This window comes from Hylobates moloch, unplaced genomic scaffold (assembly GCF_009828535.3).
Source record: "Hylobates moloch isolate HMO894 unplaced genomic scaffold, HMol_V3 SCAFFOLD_22, whole genome shotgun sequence".
NCBI lineage: Eukaryota > Metazoa > Chordata > Mammalia > Primates > Hylobatidae > Hylobates > Hylobates moloch.
In genome coordinates this window covers 3,642,663-3,660,958 of record NW_026652297.1, presented here as the reverse complement: position 1 = coordinate 3,660,958, position 18,296 = coordinate 3,642,663, and the positions used below count along the sequence as shown (strand labels likewise).

At 46.4% G+C, this 18,296-nt stretch overlaps 1 protein-coding gene across 13 annotated transcripts in view; it reads left to right on the top strand.

The window, feature by feature from the left end:
• The window catches only part of PFKM (phosphofructokinase, muscle), a 45,804-nt gene extending 27,602 nt beyond the window's left edge, over positions 1-18,202 (top strand). For all 13 annotated transcript variants that reach the window (XM_058433679.1, XM_058433676.1, XM_058433672.1 and 10 more), the window contains 21 exons: positions 2,236-2,309; positions 3,189-3,266; positions 5,034-5,223; positions 5,470-5,635; positions 6,391-6,435; positions 6,881-6,989; positions 7,103-7,198; positions 7,451-7,543; positions 9,896-10,021; positions 11,459-11,523; positions 12,017-12,080; positions 12,883-13,032; positions 13,472-13,542; positions 13,902-13,989; positions 14,076-14,228; positions 14,938-15,102; positions 15,880-15,941; positions 16,171-16,282; positions 17,131-17,230; positions 17,312-17,417; positions 17,664-18,202. In XM_058433679.1, coding sequence (XP_058289662.1) covers positions 2,236-2,309; positions 3,189-3,266; positions 5,034-5,223; positions 5,470-5,635; positions 6,391-6,435; positions 6,881-6,989; positions 7,103-7,198; positions 7,451-7,543; positions 9,896-10,021; positions 11,459-11,523; positions 12,017-12,080; positions 12,883-13,032; positions 13,472-13,542; positions 13,902-13,989; positions 14,076-14,228; positions 14,938-15,102; positions 15,880-15,941; positions 16,171-16,282; positions 17,131-17,230; positions 17,312-17,417; positions 17,664-17,808 — 2,258 coding nt within the window. In that variant the 3' untranslated portion in view covers positions 17,809-18,202. The remainder of the gene's footprint in view (positions 1-2,235; positions 2,310-3,188; positions 3,267-5,033; positions 5,224-5,469; positions 5,636-6,390; positions 6,436-6,880; positions 6,990-7,102; positions 7,199-7,450; positions 7,544-9,895; positions 10,022-11,458; positions 11,524-12,016; positions 12,081-12,882; positions 13,033-13,471; positions 13,543-13,901; positions 13,990-14,075; positions 14,229-14,937; positions 15,103-15,879; positions 15,942-16,170; positions 16,283-17,130; positions 17,231-17,311; positions 17,418-17,663) is intronic.
• Positions 18,203-18,296: the final 94 nt, after the last annotated feature.

Sequence of the window (18,296 nt, the reverse complement as noted above, 5' to 3'; positions counted from 1 at the left end):
ATTTTAAAGGAAATTGTCCTTTAGGTCCCATGACAAATGCTGTCTTTTCTGTATAACCTTCTCTGACTTCCTTCTGGCAGGCTTAGATACTCTTTGACCCTGTTTCCACTGTACTTTGTATCTCTCTCTCTTTCTCTCTCTCTCTCTCTTTTTTGAGAGATGGGGTCTCACTGTGTTGCCCAGACTACACTTAACTCCTGGGCTCAAATGATCCACCTGCCTCAGCCTCCCAAGTAGCTGGGACTATAGAGATGCACCATTGTAATTGGCTCATGTCTTTTATAGGGACCAATAGACCATATTGTAATTCTCCACATGTCTTGAAGACCATTACCAAGTCCTTTATCTTGGTATTCCCAGACTCTATGTTGGTCATTGCTGTACCCCCAGTGCCTAGCACAGTGCCTGAAACATGATAGGTGTTCAGTTAATATTTGTTCGGTGAACAAATGGACCTTCAATTCAATTTGGAGCTAATAGCCATGTAATACCAACCTGCAAAAAAAAGAAACATTTTGGTCTTTTTTATTCCATTCTATTCCTGATAGCCTTGGATTATTCAAAAGCTTGTGATGGTTTTTAGTTTGGTGCTGCAGATTTTTCCGGTTACTAGCTCTCTTAGTGCTTGCTGGTATATTACATTTCTCCAGGAAGGGTTAAGGACAACATGAACAGCTTTTAGACTGAAACAAAAATATGTACTAGAATGTCTAAGAGAGGCTGGCTAAAATGGTTCACAAGAAGTTGACCCATCATGGCTCTAAGATTCCTTGTGCATCACCATGTGCTCCTCGTCACATTACATGGTAGGAAAGGAGTGTCTCCCATCTCTCACCAATAAGGCCATGCTTAGCACAGGATCAGCGCATTGTTCCTAATATGAAACACACATATGGGACACCTGCTGTGTGTTTTATGTTGGGACGGGTTGGCTTTTTCACAGTGCTCCTGGAAGAGCGTTCTTTTCACTGAGCAGCTACTAGGAGAGGGATAATATCATCTGTGAAAAAGGGAAAAGGATTGCCTCTCTATTTTAGTCCTAAGTTTTTCTTTTGTTTTGTTTTATTTCTTTCTTTTTTTTTTTTTTTTTTTTACAGATGGAGTCTTGCTATGTTGCCCAGGCTGGTCTTGAACTCCTAGGCTCAAGCAGTCTTCCCAGCTTGACCTCCCAAAATACTGAGATTACAGGCATGAGCTACCATGTCCAGCCCTAGTCCTAAGTTTTTCTTCCAGTACAAGCAGAGAGAGAATGATTTACATATACTTTTTGAGTTCCCCATAAACATCTTATATACAAGGCCACAGGAAGAGACTAGCAAATATTTGTTGACTAATTGAGGAAATGCCAGGAGAACGCAGTGAGAGAATAGAGTCCCCACCAATTCTTCCTGCACACTTGGTCACAGCCTCTTCTGGCAGTGTGGGAACTAGTAAATCACAACTGTGTGGCACACATTGGAACATAGACCAACTCAAGTGACACAAAAAAGGAGTGTATTTGTGTGTGTGTGTGTGTGTGTGTGTGTGTGTAGACTGACAGAATCAGCTGTCTAGTAGCAGATATACTTGTGAACTTGTGAATAGACTGTGACTTGCAAGGTTACTGAACCACATAGAGTCATGTCTTTGTCCTGAAATGCCTACTAAAAGCTGATGTCTCGATTCAGTGCAGAAAGCAAGGAAAAACCTAGTACAGCCATTGAGATTAGTAGGACAAGCCACAGAGGCTAATAATGTTAACTAAGGCATCTGAGAACTTGAATTCTAATCTGAACTTTCTAAAAGTACTAGCTTTGTGCCCCTTGACCTTTTTGAGTTTCAGTTTCCAAATCTTTAAAATGGAGACAATTCCAGGATTGTTAACAGCTTTAAATAAGATGATATTTGACAAGCTCTTGGCAGTGTCTAGCCCACAATACACATTCAAGAAATTCTTTATTCTTGTTGTTATTATTTCCCAGATGGTCCTATCAAGGAAAGGTCTTGGGAAAGGCAGGATTTTGGGGGGTCTTGAGGAGCAATGAGTGCAGATTATCTGAAGCTCCAATAACATTGACTGCAGTAATTGGGAGTGGGGAGGCCAGAATACTTTGATGAGAGGATTATTCTAGATTCAGAGAAAAGACTAAATAAAGTACTGATTCATTATCTTTAGCCAAATGTAATATCTGTGGATTCCAGGGCGCCTTTTCTTAGGAGCAACCTCTCCGTGACTTCTTTTGTCCCTCCTTTCAGGTATGAATGCTGCTGTCAGGGCTGTGGTTCGAGTTGGTATCTTCACCGGTGCCCGTGTCTTCTTTGTCCATGAGGTTGGTTCTGTACTTTGTTCTTCATCATTCTTTCTTTGTCCTCTTCTAAATCTGCCTTCTATCCCCTTCCCACGTTCTGTGTCCTTACCTCCCAGTTAGTTACATTGCTGTGTTTGATTTTCCTTGACTCCCTAGCTTCATGAGTCACTCTTTCCTACTTGACTCCAATAGTGATGGTGGGACCTGGGCATCTACAGACTGGGTCTTCATGTTGCCTGTTCAATTTAAAGGAAAAAGTAACTCTTAGTCCTCCTTTTATCTCCCTCAAAACAGAGAAAGAAATGGAAATGGGTAGTATTTACAGCAAATTTAGTATATCCAGGGGAAGAGCCCCAGGAGGGAAGAGTCTTGCTGCATTTCTGTAGTTTGCATAACTTTCTGAGGTTCTCAAATCTTCTTTTGCACCCTTCTCCCAGTACCCTCTCATGGTTCACCCACTCTTCTTTTTATAAGGTCCACCTGCTTTCTTGTATCAGATTTTATAATCTTTTAGAGCAAGTCGCATTTCTTTCCTTCCCTCCCACCAACTTCCCCTTCTCCTTTTCTCCATGGTTATCAAGACCATCTGTTATCATTGGTCCCCTGGGAAGCAGGTTGGAGGAGATAGGATGAGCCAAAAATAAGAATTAAGATTAACTATCAGGAAGGATATCCACATCCCAGTATTTCAAAAATGGGAGAAACTAGAAGAGAGTATTGCAAAAGTTGACGCCTCCTTCTTTGGTCTGTGTTAAATATGAAGTCTCACGAGCATCCGGGACTCACTAATGGGAGGAGGTGGCTTGGCTCTCAGAGAATCTCTTCCCAGGGATCCTGTCTTAATCCTGGGAATTTAGGGAGAAGCCTAGCAGGGGCTGAACGGTATAATGTGTCCCACAGGGTTATCAAGGCCTGGTGGATGGTGGAGATCACATCAAGGAGGCCACCTGGGAGAGCGTTTCGATGATGCTTCAGCTGGTATGTTCCAGAGAACTCCCTGCCCCATATTTGCTCTGTCCTTGTTTCATCCCACTCTGGTTTGGGCTCATGGTCTCCCAAATTCCCTGTCATGTGGTTTCTTGGGAAGGAATTCAGTGACAAGAGAGGGACCCTATTTGCCCTTTACTCTTAACGTTTGAAAATACCACCCTGGTTTCCTGGGGCAGGGAGAGGGTGGAGGAGTGATCACAGGATGCTTTGCTCTTTATGGAAAGGTCATAAACAAGACTATGGGGACTGACACATAAGCAGGTCTTACTCTAGGGTCACGGGGAAGGTCTGGCCCTGAAAATAACCTTACCAGAGGACTGGAGCCAGAGCCAGAAGTGGAGCTGAAATCTGCCAGTCCTCATGTGATGGAGATGAGGTGACCTGAAACCAGACCACTTAAAGGACAAAGGAACTGAGACAGCCTTTTGGAGTCTTAAAAAAATCCTAAGAGTATCCTGAGGATTTCCACAGTCCTTTATGCTACTTGCTCCATGTTGTTTTAGGCTTCTCCTGTGTATCCACTGTGGGCTAGCCCACAGTGAGTGAGAGAAATACAATCATTTGCTGGTTTACTGAACATTTGTAAATTACATTTGTATCCCCCTTTTTTCAGCTCAGTTCCCTAAAAATCCATGGGCAAAAATTTAATATGCAGTGTCTAGTGAAGGCTCTACCTAGGTGCTAGGTAATGGTGCCTGCCATAAAGTGGCCTGAGAATGAGCCAGAATTCTCCACAAGTATCCCAAAGTCATGGCTGCCCAGGAGTACATATGATATGAAAACCTAAGTATACTTACCTCTCTCAGGTAAGTATACTTTCTCTCGGGGATAGAAAGCCTTAATTTCCCAGGGACTTATAGATACCTCTCTTGGGGTATCTATAAGGCTTTCTTTACCCAGAGCTATTTTTCCTGTGAATACCTGGATATTGCGGCTTCTGCTGCTGGCACCATGGATTGCAAGGAGCTAAGGGGAAAGGATTGGCAGTACCTGGGTACAGTTGGAAATCTCAGTGTAGAGAGAGGAAAAATACTACAAAACACATTGGGATGAACTCCTAATAATAATTTGGACACAGTCCAATAATGTCAGGCCATTAGGGAGAATTTCTAAAGACTGAAGTCACTGCTTCTAAGATGTGAAAGTTGGAGATTATTTGAGAAGCCAACAGACATGTATGTATTCACTTGTTCTCTTTAGGATGGTCGTGGATGACAAAGCCTTCAATGAAAGGGGTTCTTAGCAGTCTTCTTTTTTTTTTTTTTTGAGATGGAGTCTTGCTCTGTCGCCCAGGCTGGAGTGCAGTGGCACAATCTCGGCTCACTGCAAGCTCTGCCTCCCAGGTTCACGCCATTCTCCTGCCTCAGCCTCTCCGAGTAGCCGGGACTACAGGTGCCCGCCACCACGCCCGGCTAATTTTTTGTATTTTTAGTAGAGACGGGGTTTCACCGTGGTCTCGATCTCCTGACCTCGTGATCCGCCCGCCTCGGCCTCCCAAAGTGCTGGGATTACAAGCGTGAGCCACCGCACCCAGCCACATCTTCTAAGATGTGTAGCAAAATATGGGAATGACCCTATGATGCCTCAGCCAGCATCATTTCCCTTTCCTTTGGAAGGGACGGATCACTCTTAAGGATGTCAAGGAACTTTCTAGGGAGTCACACGGTTATGTTAGGCCATCACAGCATTGGAATAGGGGATATCTCAGCATGTTGAGCCCTGTCTCTGGGGAGCTGACTTCTACCTCTTCCAAAGGGAGGCACGGTGATTGGAAGTGCCCGGTGCAAGGACTTTCGGGAACGAGAAGGACGACTCCGAGCTGCCTACAACCTGGTGAAGCGTGGGATCACCAATCTCTGTGTCATTGGGGGTGATGGCAGCCTCACTGGGGCTGATACCTTCCGTTCCGAGTGGAGTGACTTGTTGATTGACCTCCAGAAAGCAGGTAGGAGATTTTTCACATCAGTGTTGCTTATTTGTGTCGGTACGTGCACGCGTGTACACACACATATTGCCCCCGCCCCGCTTTTACCTCCCATTGGAGAAAAATGTTACCCAGACACAAATAGGCAGCCTTCGCCCTCCTTTTTCTTGTATTTTCTACAATTGCTTTTGGCTAGAGTCTCTCTCTCTAGATGTCTCCTCTTTAGGTTCCTCACCCCGTGGCTCCTGGTTTGCTTCCCATTGCCAGGTAAGATCACAGATGAGGAGGCTACGAAGTCCAGCTATCTGAACATTGTGGGCCTGGTTGGGTCAATTGACAATGACTTCTGTGGCACCGATATGACCATTGGCACCGACTCTGCCCTGCACCGGATCATGGAAATTGTAGATGCCATCACTACCACTGCCCAGAGGTAAGGGGATTTGGGATGTAGGCAGTGTAAGAAGATGGCAGCTAGGACAGGCTAAAGGGCTAGAAGCTGCTGAAGACTAAAGTGTTTGAGCTGTGGTGACTATAATGACCAGTTTTCTGGGGCTAGAACACTATTTTTAACTAAAAATTATCTAGAGCACTGAAATTGCACTGTTCCCTTAATGATATGTGATTTGTCTTTTGCCACTGTCTGGCCCACTGTCCAAATATGCAGCTCTGAGGTCTTTCATATCGTTGGGGTAAATGGTTATTCTTCAGACTGGGCAAATCTAGGGAGCCCAGACATGAGCTACGCTTTCCAACCATATCATAGAAAGTATAGGTGCTGCTATGACCACAACGGCTCAGAGATAAGGGGACCTGGGGAGAGGCAATGTAGGATGGGAGGATAGAAGGGTAACAGTTTACCCCCGGGTAATCCTAGAGGATTCCAGTTAGTCCAATTCTCCCTTCACTTCTTATCCTTTCCTCTCCTTCCCTTCCCTGACCCGGTTCCTCCCTGGAACAGAGCCTTTGTTTAGACACCTTTTACTGCTGTGTTTTCTCAGGCCTAGGAAGGATACCTTGTGGCTAAAGTATTTCCCCTAGGTCTTCCTGGTCTCAGGAAGCCTGCTAGAAGGCCTGGCAGCATACATGTATCTATCTCCCAGAGAGGGTAATTGGCCTAGATGTGGGTGGTGGCTTGATCTTGGCCATAGGGTCACTTGGACTGTGTCCTTTGTCTATCTCTTGCAGCCACCAGAGGACATTTGTGTTAGAAGTAATGGGCCGCCACTGTGGGTAAGATCCTCATTCTGACCCATTTATTCCGTGAACCTAGCAATAGCCCTTTCCTTTTCCCCAGAGAGTCCAGTGAGGTCTCTCAGTAGCAGCAGATCTGGAGGTGCACATGCTCCTTGTGGTGTGGTTCTCTTTCCGGACTCCATCCCCCTCCATTACATCCCCATACATGCATGTGTGTACATGCGCAGGCACACACTTGGTGTAAAGAGTGGGTAGTGCTCTGAGGCTGGAAGCCACTGTGGCAGGTGAACATAAATGGAAGGTGTCCGTTAGAAACAGAATCTCATTGAGGGGCCCTGGTGCTCTTACCCTTGCCCCAAGAATAAAATGGAGGCTCTCCAGACCTTTTATCAACTCTGAGGACTAGGAGAACTTGTTGGGTATGGATGAGGCTATTTGTAGACTACAACTTCTAGCAGGATGCTTCTGGCTCTCATCTCAGATACCTGGCCCTTGTCACCTCTCTGTCTTGTGGGGCCGACTGGGTTTTTATTCCTGAATGTCCACCAGATGACGACTGGGAGGAACACCTTTGTCGCCGACTCAGCGAGGTACTGGCACTTTATTTTGCCCTTAAGAAATCCCTCACCCTGTTCCACTGATGATCTGTTTCCCACCCATCAGCTTCATTCCATGGACCATTTTACCCTTTGTTCTCAACCAGACAAGGACCCGTGGTTCTCGTCTCAACATCATCATTGTGGCTGAAGGTGCAATTGACAAGAATGGAAAACCTATCACCTCAGAAGACATCAAGAATGTTCGTATGAATGAAGCCAGAGAGGCCTTAGACTCCATAGCCCATTCCCTTCTGGCTTCTGAGTCTCCTGACACTGCTTCTCCCCTTGGTCCTTCTGCACATCTCTCCCTGGGTCCCTGCCCCTGGTTGCCTCCCACAAAGAACCATTACAAGACAAGAGGCTGAGCTGTCCGTGATTTACCCAAGTCTCTGCTTGTTTTCTTCCTTTGACTCTGTGTAACCCTCTCTCTGTCCCTCTCTTGGTCCCTTCAGCTGGTGGTTAAGCGTCTGGGATATGACACCCGGGTTACTGTCTTGGGGCATGTGCAGAGGGGTGGGACGCCATCAGCCTTTGACAGAATTCTGGTAAGTCACTGGGCTCTATGGCCCTCATGCCATGAAACCCTCATCCTTGTAGTCCTGCCCCCTCAGGGCTGCACTTCACCAGACAGGGACTTACATCACTGGTCGTGTTGCCTCTCCACCAGCCTTTGGGCTGCAGTGGCCACTGACCCATTCCCATACACTTGAGGGTTCTCTTCTATTACAAAAATGATGAGAGACTATGCCTTCCTAATGGTGAGGAACAATATCTTTTTGTTTTGTTTTATTTCATATATTTTTAATAAGAATTTTGAGATAATTGTAGATTCACATTCAGTTGTACAGAATAATACAGAGATAGTCCCACATACCCTTTGCCCAGTTTCCTTCAATGGTAACATCTTGCATAACTATAGTACAATATCATCACCAGGATATTGACATTGATATAGTCAAGCTACAGAACATTTCTATTGCCACAGGATATCTCATGTTGTCCTTTTATAGCCACGTGTACTTTACCTCCACCCATCCCTCCTCATTATTATCACTTTTTGAGGTGGAGTCTTGCTCTGTCGCCCAGGCTGGAGTGCAATGGCACGACCTCGGCTCACTACAAGCTCTGCCTCCCGGGTTCACGCCATTCTCCTTCCTCAGCCTCCCAAGTAGCTGGGACTACAGGCGCCCAGACCATGCTTGGCTAATTTTTTGTATTTTTAGTAGAGACGGGGTTTCACCATGTTAGCCAGGATGGTCTCGATCTCCTGACCTTGTGATCTGCCCGCCTCGGCCTCCCAAAGTGCTGGGATTACAGGCATGAGCCACTGTGCCCGGCCCTCCCTTCTCATTCTTAACCTCTGGCAACCACTAATCTGTCTCTTTGTCTGTAATTTTTAATCTCATGTATATTATATAAATGGAATTGCATAATATGCAACCCTTTAGGATTGGCTTTTTTTTCCACTCAGCATAATTCTCTAGATATTTATCAAAGGTGTTGTTTGTTTCTATAGTTTACTGTTTTTTGCAGAGCAGTACTCCATGGAGTGGACGTATTACAGTTTGTTTAATCATTCAAACATTTGAGTTGTTTTCAATTTTTGGCTATTAGGGATAAAGCGACTATGAACATTTGTGTACAGCTTTTTGTGTGAACTTAAATTTTCATTTCTGCAGAGTAATTGCCCAAGAGTTCAATTGGGTTGTATGGTACTTTTTTGTTTCTTAAAAAAATTTTTTTTCAAAGGTACTGCCCAACTGTTTCCAGAATAGCTGTACCATTTTAATCTCCATCAGCAATTTATGAACCACCTGTTTTGTTTGCATCCTTACTAGCATTTGGGGGTCATCATTTTTTTTTTTTTTAATTTTAACCATTCTGATAGGTATATAGTGGTATTTCTTTTTTCTTTCTTTCTTTCCTTCTTTCTTTCTTTCTTTTTTTTTTTTTTTTGAGATGGAGTCTCTCTCTGTTGCCCAGGCTGGAGTACAGTGGCATGGTCTCAGCTCACTGCAACCTCTGCCTCCTGGGTTCAAGGGATTCTCCGGCCTCAGCCTCCCGAGTAGCTGGGATTGCAGGTGCCTGCCGCCGTGCCCAGCTAATTTTTTTAATTTTTAGTAGAGATGGGGGTTTCGCCATGTTGGCCAGGCAGGTCTTGAACTCCTGACCTTGTGATCTGCCTGCCTCAGCCTCCCAAAACATTGGGATTACTGGCGTAAGCTACCGGGCCCAGCCTTTTTTTTTTTTTTTTTAGAGATGGAGTCTTGCTCTATCACCCAGGCTAGAGTGCAGTGGTGCAATTTCGGCTCACTGCAGTCTCCATCTCCCGGGTTCAAGGTATTCTCCTACCTCAGCCTCCTGAGTAGCTGGGATTACAGGCACATGCCACTGTGCCTAGCTAACTTTTTGTATTTTTAGTAGAGACGGGGTTCCACCATGTTAGCCAGGCTGGTCTTGAACTCCTGACCTCAGGTGATCCGCCTGCCTTGGCCCCCCAAAATGCTGGAATTACAGGCATGTAATCCCAACCTTAGACACTCAGTTTAAACCCTCTTATCCTATTTTCATTGGAAGAGCAAAGCAATCTCCTACCTTGTTTTGTCAATAAGAAGGGACTATTATTAAGCCCCAGTAATCCTGTTGATTACTATAGTGGACACGTTTCTCTAGAACTAAGTAGAATCTTTGGGGTTCCGATGGCAAGAACACAGAGTCATCAAGCTTTAGATGAAATCCATTTGAGGAGGTAAAGCCCAGTAAGTTCTTTGCTGCAGTTCTTAATTGTGGGACTCAGTCTTGTGATTTGGAAAAGGCCTCGAGTATCCTGACTCTGTAGGCTGAGCCAAGATGGCGCAGCCTGAGCCAGACTGTCTTTGTTCTCTGGGCTCCTGCAGGGCAGCAGGATGGGTGTGGAAGCAGTGATGGCACTTTTGGAGGGGACCCCAGATACCCCAGCCTGTGTAGTGAGCCTCTCTGGTAACCAGGCTGTGCGCCTGCCCCTCATGGAATGTGTCCAGGTGGTAAGTACTGATCTTAAACCCGTTTCTTAACAGTCTCAAGCCCCTGCCTTGGAGCTCAAGGGGCATGAGACTACGTCTAAGGCCACTGGTGTAGGAGCAGGTGGAGAGGCGAGATGGTATAGTAAGAGACATGTGGGGAGAGAACACAGTGGGCTTTGCATAGGAGCTCTTAACTAAGCTTTAGTGTTCCCATCTGTAAAACGTTACTAAGGAAGGTGGGAGATTCTACATCCTCCTTAGTAATGAAACCCAGTATCTCATAATATACAACCTCAAACCTTTTTATCATGTCTTTATTGGAAGAATAATGCAATATTCCTCCTAACTTCATTAAGAACAGGAGAATATTATTAAATTCTAGCTGGGTAGCTTTTGTCTCTGTGATTTCTATCTTGAACATGTTTCTCTGAACCAACACGAGGTTACTAATGCTCACGTTGAGGGTTATTGTAAGGATTGGAGATAAGCTATATTAGCATGTGATGCAGTACCTAGCAAATGTGGAGTGCTCAGGAAATGGTGGCCTTTATTATGAAGGAATCACTCCTTTGATACCACAGAGTGAACACGGCGGCTGGGAGCGAGAGCTAGGGTGTCTGGCCTGGTTCTGAGGGCTGGTGTAAATGCTCCCCATCTCCCGGCCTCCTTCTCTCTGAGATTCAGGAGTCCCAGTGACCTGCAGCCTTGCTTGGAAATGTATCTGTAAAAGCTCCAAAGCGAAGGCACTGCCCCACAGAGCTGAAATCCGTAGTTGAGAAGCACACAGCAGGGATCAGTCCTTCCTAACTGGGTTACCTGTAGGATCTTCATTTACTCATGACTTTAGAGGCTGCTTTAAGGCTGGGGACCTGGGTGTGGAATGGAAGATACTATTTATCTGTGAGCATTCTTCCACTCTGCCCATACTTCTAATAAACAGAGCATAGTGCCAGGCATGGTGGCTCACGCCTGTAATCCCAGCACTTTGGGAGGCCGAAGCAGGCAGATCACAAGGTCAGATCGAGACCATCCTGGCTAACATGGTGAAAAATACCAAAAAAAATAGCCATGTGTGGTGGCACATGCCTATAATCCCAGCTACTTGGGAGGCTGAGGCAGGAGAATCACTTGAACCCACGAGGCGGGGGGTTGCAGTGAGCCAAGATCGTGCCACTGCACTCCAGCCTGGGCGACAGAGCGAGACTCCATCTCAAAAAAAATAAATAAAATAAACAGAGCATAGAATCAGTTCTCTTCTTTTGCTGCTCATTACTTAGACAACTCAGGAAAAACAAATATACTTCTGTGAAAGTTTGGGGGCATAGGAAAGGTGGGGTATAGAATGGGCAGGATCTAGTCACAATCCCAGAGATGGGCAGAGTTCGACTGTGGGGTGGAGATCCAGCTGTGCGGAATCCTGACCCTGGAGTTGAAACTGTCGCTGTGCTCCCCACTCAGACCAAAGATGTGACCAAGGCCATGGATGAGAAGAAATTTGATGAAGCTCTGAAGCTGAGAGGCCGGTGAGGAAATGACGGGAAGCTCACTAGCTACAGAAATCAGAGGTCTGAACGAAGCCAAAGATCTCCATGGCTCCAGGCCCAAAACATGAGCTTCTGCTTCCTTTTCTGATTCTCTCTGCAGCAAGTTCTTGCCCAAGAAAATTAGTTGTGAGGTAACTGGGAGGCTCAGTTCATCTCAGGGATGCAGTCCCTGGCGTCAACCTTTTATGATCTGTTATTTCTATACGTGAGCCCCAGCTAGATGATAAGTTCCTCTAGGCAAGGGAGTCTCTTGTGCTGAGCTTCTTGAGGGAGAAGAGTACTGAGGGAGTGTTTGATGAACTAGTGGCCGCTTTGCAGCCCCTGCCCTGTCCCTGCTCTGCCCCAGTTCTGTCCTCAGAGGTTTGCCCTATGGAACTTCCCTCTGGGAGCAAAACTTCAGACCAGGATCCCCATGGCTGCTGGCTGTGGGGAATGGCCTGAAGACACCTCTCTCTATTTGTACTTCCTACAGGAGCTTCATGAACAACTGGGAGGTGTACAAGCTTCTAGCTCATGTCAGGCCCCCGGTATCTAAGGTACTGGCAAGTTGACTTGCCCTCTCCCCTTTTCCTCCTCCCTCCTCCAGTCTCTCTTCATAAAGTGCTACCACAGTCCATACGACATAAGCCTTGCCAACTTCTCTGCCCCACTCTGATCTTCAGTGCTGGGTCCCTGGCCCTATTATAATGATTTCCTCTTAACCACTCCGGATACCAGCCCCCTTTTTAGTGTACCCTGGATATCTCTAACACAAGACCCATGCCCACTTCAGGACTGGCAAGATAGCATGCAAAGAATCGGAAAGAGGGCTTATGTACTTTTTCTCTGGGAAAATCTGGGAATAATCACATCTAAGTGTATCTAAGCCACTTCTTCCATTGGAGTAGTGGTTCTCAATATTAAGTATATATCAGAATTATTTGGGTTGCTTATTAAACATGCAAACTCCTGGGCCCCTCTCTCAGAGGAGATTCATATCTGGGTAGAGTCCAGGAATATGCAGGTTTAACAGGCTCCCCCAGTGGATTTTGATGCAGGTGATCCAAGGATCACACTTGGGAAGTGCTGCTCTGGAAGGTCTCTCATTCACTGTATAATAATGATATCTGAGATGGGGGACAGCAGCTTTATTTATTGATCTGTGATCAAGAATTTTGCTTCCATAGTATGTGGTAGCAAGCTGTGCTGGCATTCCTTGGGAGAGGGCTGTGTGTTGTCTTAGGCAGATGTCCTGATCCCTGGATGACAAGGGCTCAGAGCTCTGCCTCCTGTACTGACCTCCTCCCTGTTCCCCGGCTGGGTTTCTGTCCTCCTTTTTCCCTGCTTGCTCCTCTATAGAGTGGTTCGCACACAGTGGCTGTGATGAACGTGGGGGCTCCGGCTGCAGGCATGAATGCTGCTGTTCGCTCCACTGTGAGGATTGGCCTTATCCAGGGCAACCGAGTGCTCGTTGTCCATGATGGTTTCGAGGGCCTGGCCAAGGGGCAGGTATGGGGACTATTCTGGGACCCGGGAGCAGTCATGGGGAAGATAAGTGTAGCAAGAATGACCTGTCCATTCTCTTGGCTTCCTCTGTTTCTCACTACCTCTCTCTCCTCTCTCAGGGTCCAGGCAGAAGTAGATATTTAATGTTAGGGCAGTAGGAACAGGCAGGAATTACTGGACTGAACCATTGCAAACAACATGTCTTATTTAATTCTCTATCCCAAAGCTCAGCGCAGTGCCTGGCATAGGTAGATGCTAATATTTGTGAATGAGCAGTAAGGGTAGAAGAAGTTCAGTGCGTGGGGAAAAGCTAATACCTGGTGTACCTCTTCCACCCAAGGGGAATCCCGGGGTAGGGTTAGAACTCAAGCAGTGGCACCAGTCCCACACAGCCCTCCTAGTGCTTTAGTCTTGTGCAGAGCTCTGTGGCTTTTCCCCACAGATAGAGGAAGCTGGTTGGAGCTATGTTGGGGGCTGGACTGGCCAAGGTGGCTCTAAACTTGGGACTAAAAGGTAAGTAGCACTGCAGAGGCACCTCCTCCCAGTCACCTCTTAAAGTTGCCCTTGGATGTGGGTTCATTATGCCATGGTCTGCTTCAACCACCCTGTTGTCTGGGTCCTCCACCCCCAACCTCACAGTTGCTGCCATGAGGGCAGACATGCCCATCTCAACATCTTTAGCAGCTCTGGCAATTTAGAGTTCCAGTATGTATCCTTGGATAGGACTGAGAGGGTGGGCTAGGGAGGGGGGCACAGGTCAAGAAATTAAAAATAAAGTGCCTCTAACTCTAGCTTTTCTCTCCCTCAATTTTCCTGCCTCTTCCCCAAATTCCAATTCCCCTTCACCCCTCCCCCCATCACTGGTCAACTAGGACTCTACCCAAGAAGAGCTTTGAACAGATCAGTGCCAATATAACTAAGTTTAACATTCAGGGCCTTGTCATCATTGGGGGCTTTGAGGTGAGTGCCTGCCGCCATTTCTTCCTCTCTCCCTCCCACCTCCTCTCCCTCTCCCCAATCCTGCCCTTGTGCTGTCTTCTTCTTAGGCTTACACAGGGGGCCTGGAACTGATGGAGGGCAGGAAGCAGTTTGATGAGCTCTGCATCCCATTTGTGGTCATTCCTGCTACAGTCTCCAACAATGTCCCTGGCTCAGACTTCAGCGTTGGGGCTGACACAGCACTCAATACTATCTGCACGGTGAGAGCCTACCACCACTTCCCATCCCTTTTGGCCAGGATTATAATCCTTAAACTGAGTGTGGTCCCAAAAAGTGAGCTACTCTTTATGCCAGGCAAATGGGAATGTTTGAAAGTGATTCTTCAGCTGGGCATGGTGACTCACACTTGTAATCCCAGCACTTCAGGAGGCCGAGGCAGGCAGATCACTTGGGTTCAGGAGTTCAAGAGCAACCTGGCCAACATGGTGAAACCCCATCTCTACTAAAAATACAAAAATTAGCTGGGTGTGGTGGTAGGTGCCTGTAATCCCAGCTACTTGGGAGGCTGAGGCAGGAAAATTGCTTGAACCTGGGAGGCAGAGGTTGCAGTGAGCAGAGATCGTGCCACTTTACTCCAGCTTGGGTGACAAAGTGTTCAGTTTCCTCACCTAGAAATGCACCAATACCCTGAATACCAAATGTTTTGTTTTGTTTTTTCTTTCTGAGATCATGCAGTCTAATTTTCTGAGCAGTAGAAAGGATAGGTACAGCTTCCTTCCCAGGAGAGATGTTCTGCAGTGTGTTGGCAAATATGCCTGTTACCTTAAATGCAAGAACTTGATGAGCTCTAGGGGCCCTGCCAGCCTATGGAGAATATAGTTCCAGGGTTTAATTAATGGCAAAGATTAAAGAGTGACAAGAATCAGGCCCCGATCATGTCTTTCTAACTGTAACCCATTGTCCTTGCAGACCTGTGACCGCATCAAGCAGTCAGCAGCTGGCACCAAGCGTCGGGTGTTTATCATTGAGACCATGGGTGGCTACTGTGGCTACCTGGCCACCATGGCTGGACTGGCAGCTGGGGCCGATGCTGCCTACATTTTTGAGGAGCCCTTCACCATTCGAGACCTGCAGGTAGCTGGCCACCCAGAGCCTGCTAAGTAGCTCTCCCCTGTCTCTAGACTGTTTCCACAGTGATCTGAACTATGAGAGCTCAAGTTGAGGACAGAGCTGATTGGTCTGTGGAATTCTGTGAAGACCAGAAGGAGCACGACGCAGGCATTCTCTGGCGTTGAAATGCTTATTTTGAGTCAGGTGGCCTGGTGCTAAGCCCTTTATGGGCATTTTTGCATTTTATCTTCACAATAGACATGCAAAGAAGACACTATCTGCATATAAGATAGAAAGGTTTAGAGAGGTTAAAAAACTTTTCTAAACCCCCAAGTGAGCAGATGGTTTAACTGATGGGGAAAGTCAGTGTTCTTTTTACCAAATCATGTCTCCCCTTCAGACTTCCCTTGCTGTCATTCTGCTTTTGAGAGAGACTCTCTCAAAACAGAGATATAGAGTGTCAAGACTGACACTGTGACCACAACTCAGCCCTCTGAGGCAAGGGGAACCAGGAAGGCTTGGAAAGGGAGATTGGAGAGGGTGAGGGGCTGAACACTGACAGTTACTGCAGCTGTCTGTAGTGCTGCCTCTTCCAGTTCTGTCTCATTTGGAGTCATTGTTTAAATTTCAGTCCACACTGAGCTTCTTAAAGGAATTAGGCACAGTTCAGGCCCAGGATTGTAAACAACTCTCTTCCATGTCTCTCTTCCTTCCTGGAGAGGTGTGGTATGGAAGAAGAGAGATTTATACCCAACCTTATCCACTCCCAATTAGGCTTAGGATTTACTCTTTCATTTTCAGGCAAATGTTGAACATCTGGTGCAAAAGATGAAAACAACTGTGAAAAGGGGCTTGGTGTTAAGGTACCTCATCCATGGTTTGCTCCTAAGTGAAGAAGAAAAATAAGCTTTGGCTCAAACCCATAGAATGGCCATGGTTGGGACACCCTGAGGAATCTGTAGATATAAAGGGAGGGGGCCAGCCTATCCCTTGAATCCTGGGAGGAGATAAAAATTGAAAGGAAAGAACAAAGGCAGAAAGAGGGGATGGGAAGCCAACCAGAGTCACAGGCTTTTGGTCTCCACCTGGCAGGAATGAAAAGTGCAATGAGAACTATACCACTGACTTCATTTTCAACCTGTACTCTGAGGAGGGGAAGGGCATCTTCGACAGCAGGAAGAATGTGCTTGGTCACATGCAGCAGGTAGGGAAGACACCCTAGTCATGCCCTTCATCAGACACCCATACCTGCCAACGGCCACTGAGGCTTCCACTGGCCTTTTCCAATCTTCTGGAGGAGGCTGTCAGTGCCCTCATAGAGCACGGGCCTGCAGTCTCTTACAGTCATAGAACCAAAACATCTTTATCCTGGAAATGACTTTAGAGATTATATGGTCTATCCTTTTCATTTACGGGAGGGTTTCTCAACCTTGGCAGCTTTGCCTTTTGGGGCTGGATGATAATTTGTCATGGGTAGCTGTTCTATGCACTGTAGGACAGTTGCATAGCATCCCTGGTCTCTACCCACTAGATGCCAGTAGCACCTCCCTCTCACTCCCAGTTGTAACAAAAATGTCTCCAAACATTCCCACTTTCCCACCTGCCTCCTCTTAATTCAAAGGAAATCTGTATGATGTTTTATATTATTCGGAGGTACTACCAAGGGCAGCCAGATTGGGCCACAAAAAAACACTTTTATGTCATCATTGACAGTGACCAACAAAAGCTGCTGAGCTGAAGAGGGGCAGGCAACCGGCCTGTTGGCCAATAAGACTAAAACAGGATCTGGCAGCTGTGGAGCTAAAAGAGGGGATTGTGGGGCCAATCATCTTTAATTAGTTATTCCTATATCTGATACGTGGCCCAATGTGCTGGGCCAGCCTGCCTTGGATCCTGGCACTGCCTCAGGGCACCCTTTCATAGTTTGACTTCTGGATTCCTGTTTTGGGCTGTAAACCTGGGGCCCATCTTTCCTTTTTCTCTGTGTGTCTAGGTATCTCTGCCACTTCATTAGAGTCCTTCCCTCTGTAATTTTTACGTTTCTTTCTCCAGGGTGGGAGCCCAACCCCATTTGATAGGAATTTTGCCACTAAGATGGGCGCCAAGGCTATGAACTGGATGTCTGGGAAAATCAAAGAGAGTTACCGTAACGGTAGGTGGGGTGCGACAGCGAGTGCCCTCTATAGAGGCTGCTTCCCCAGTATAGAAGCTGACTGCCCATCCGTTATTGCAGGGCGGATCTTTGCCAATAGTCCAGATTCGGGCTGTGTTCTGGGGATGCGTAAGAGGGCTCTGGTCTTCCAACCAGTGACTGAGCTGAAGGACCAGACAGATTTTGAGTGAGTACATCTGCTTTCTGGAGTGGTTCTCTCCCTGGTAGTTTCAAGCTCTACTGTCCTCAACCTGTTCACTGTCTTTAATCCTTTTTTTTTTTAAGGAGTAACACCTGTATTCTTACCCATTTCAGATGTGATGCACATGTCCTAAATCTAACCTCTTCTGTCTAACTTCTTCCTATAAACCTTTGGTAGAAGTTGATTGGGGTGCTAAAAGATTGTATCATCATCTACCTCATTCCTCTGTAGGCATCGAATCCCCAAGGAACAGTGGTGGCTGAAACTGAGGCCCATCCTCAAAATCCTAGCCAAGTACGAGATTGACTTGGACACTTCAGACCATGCCCACTTGGAGCACATCACCCGGAAGCGGTCCGGAGAAGCTGCTGTCTAAACCTCTCTGGAGTGAGGGGAATAGATTACCTGATCATGGTCAGCCCACCCTCATAAGTCCACATCTTCTCAGTGTTTTAGCTGTTTTTTTTTTTCATTAGGTTTCCTTTTATTCTGTACCTTGCAGCCATGATCAGTTCTGGCCAGGAGCTGGAGGAAGGGGCAGTGGGTGGGAGCTCCTTTTAGGTAGAATTTAACATGACTTCTGCCCCAGCTTTATCTGTCACACAAGGCTGGGCACCTCTAGTGCTACTGCTAGATATCACTTACTCAGAATTTTCCTAAAAATAAGCTTTATTTATTTCTTTGTGATAACAAAGAGTCTTGGTTCCTCTACTAGTTTTACTACAGTGACAAATTGTAACTACACTAATAAATGCCAACTGGTCACTGTGCTTTTGCTTCTCCTGTTATCATCTTCCCAAGTGGAATGTAATACTGTCAGCCCCATGTATCAGACACTTGCCTGATGAAGCAGTAAAGACGTTA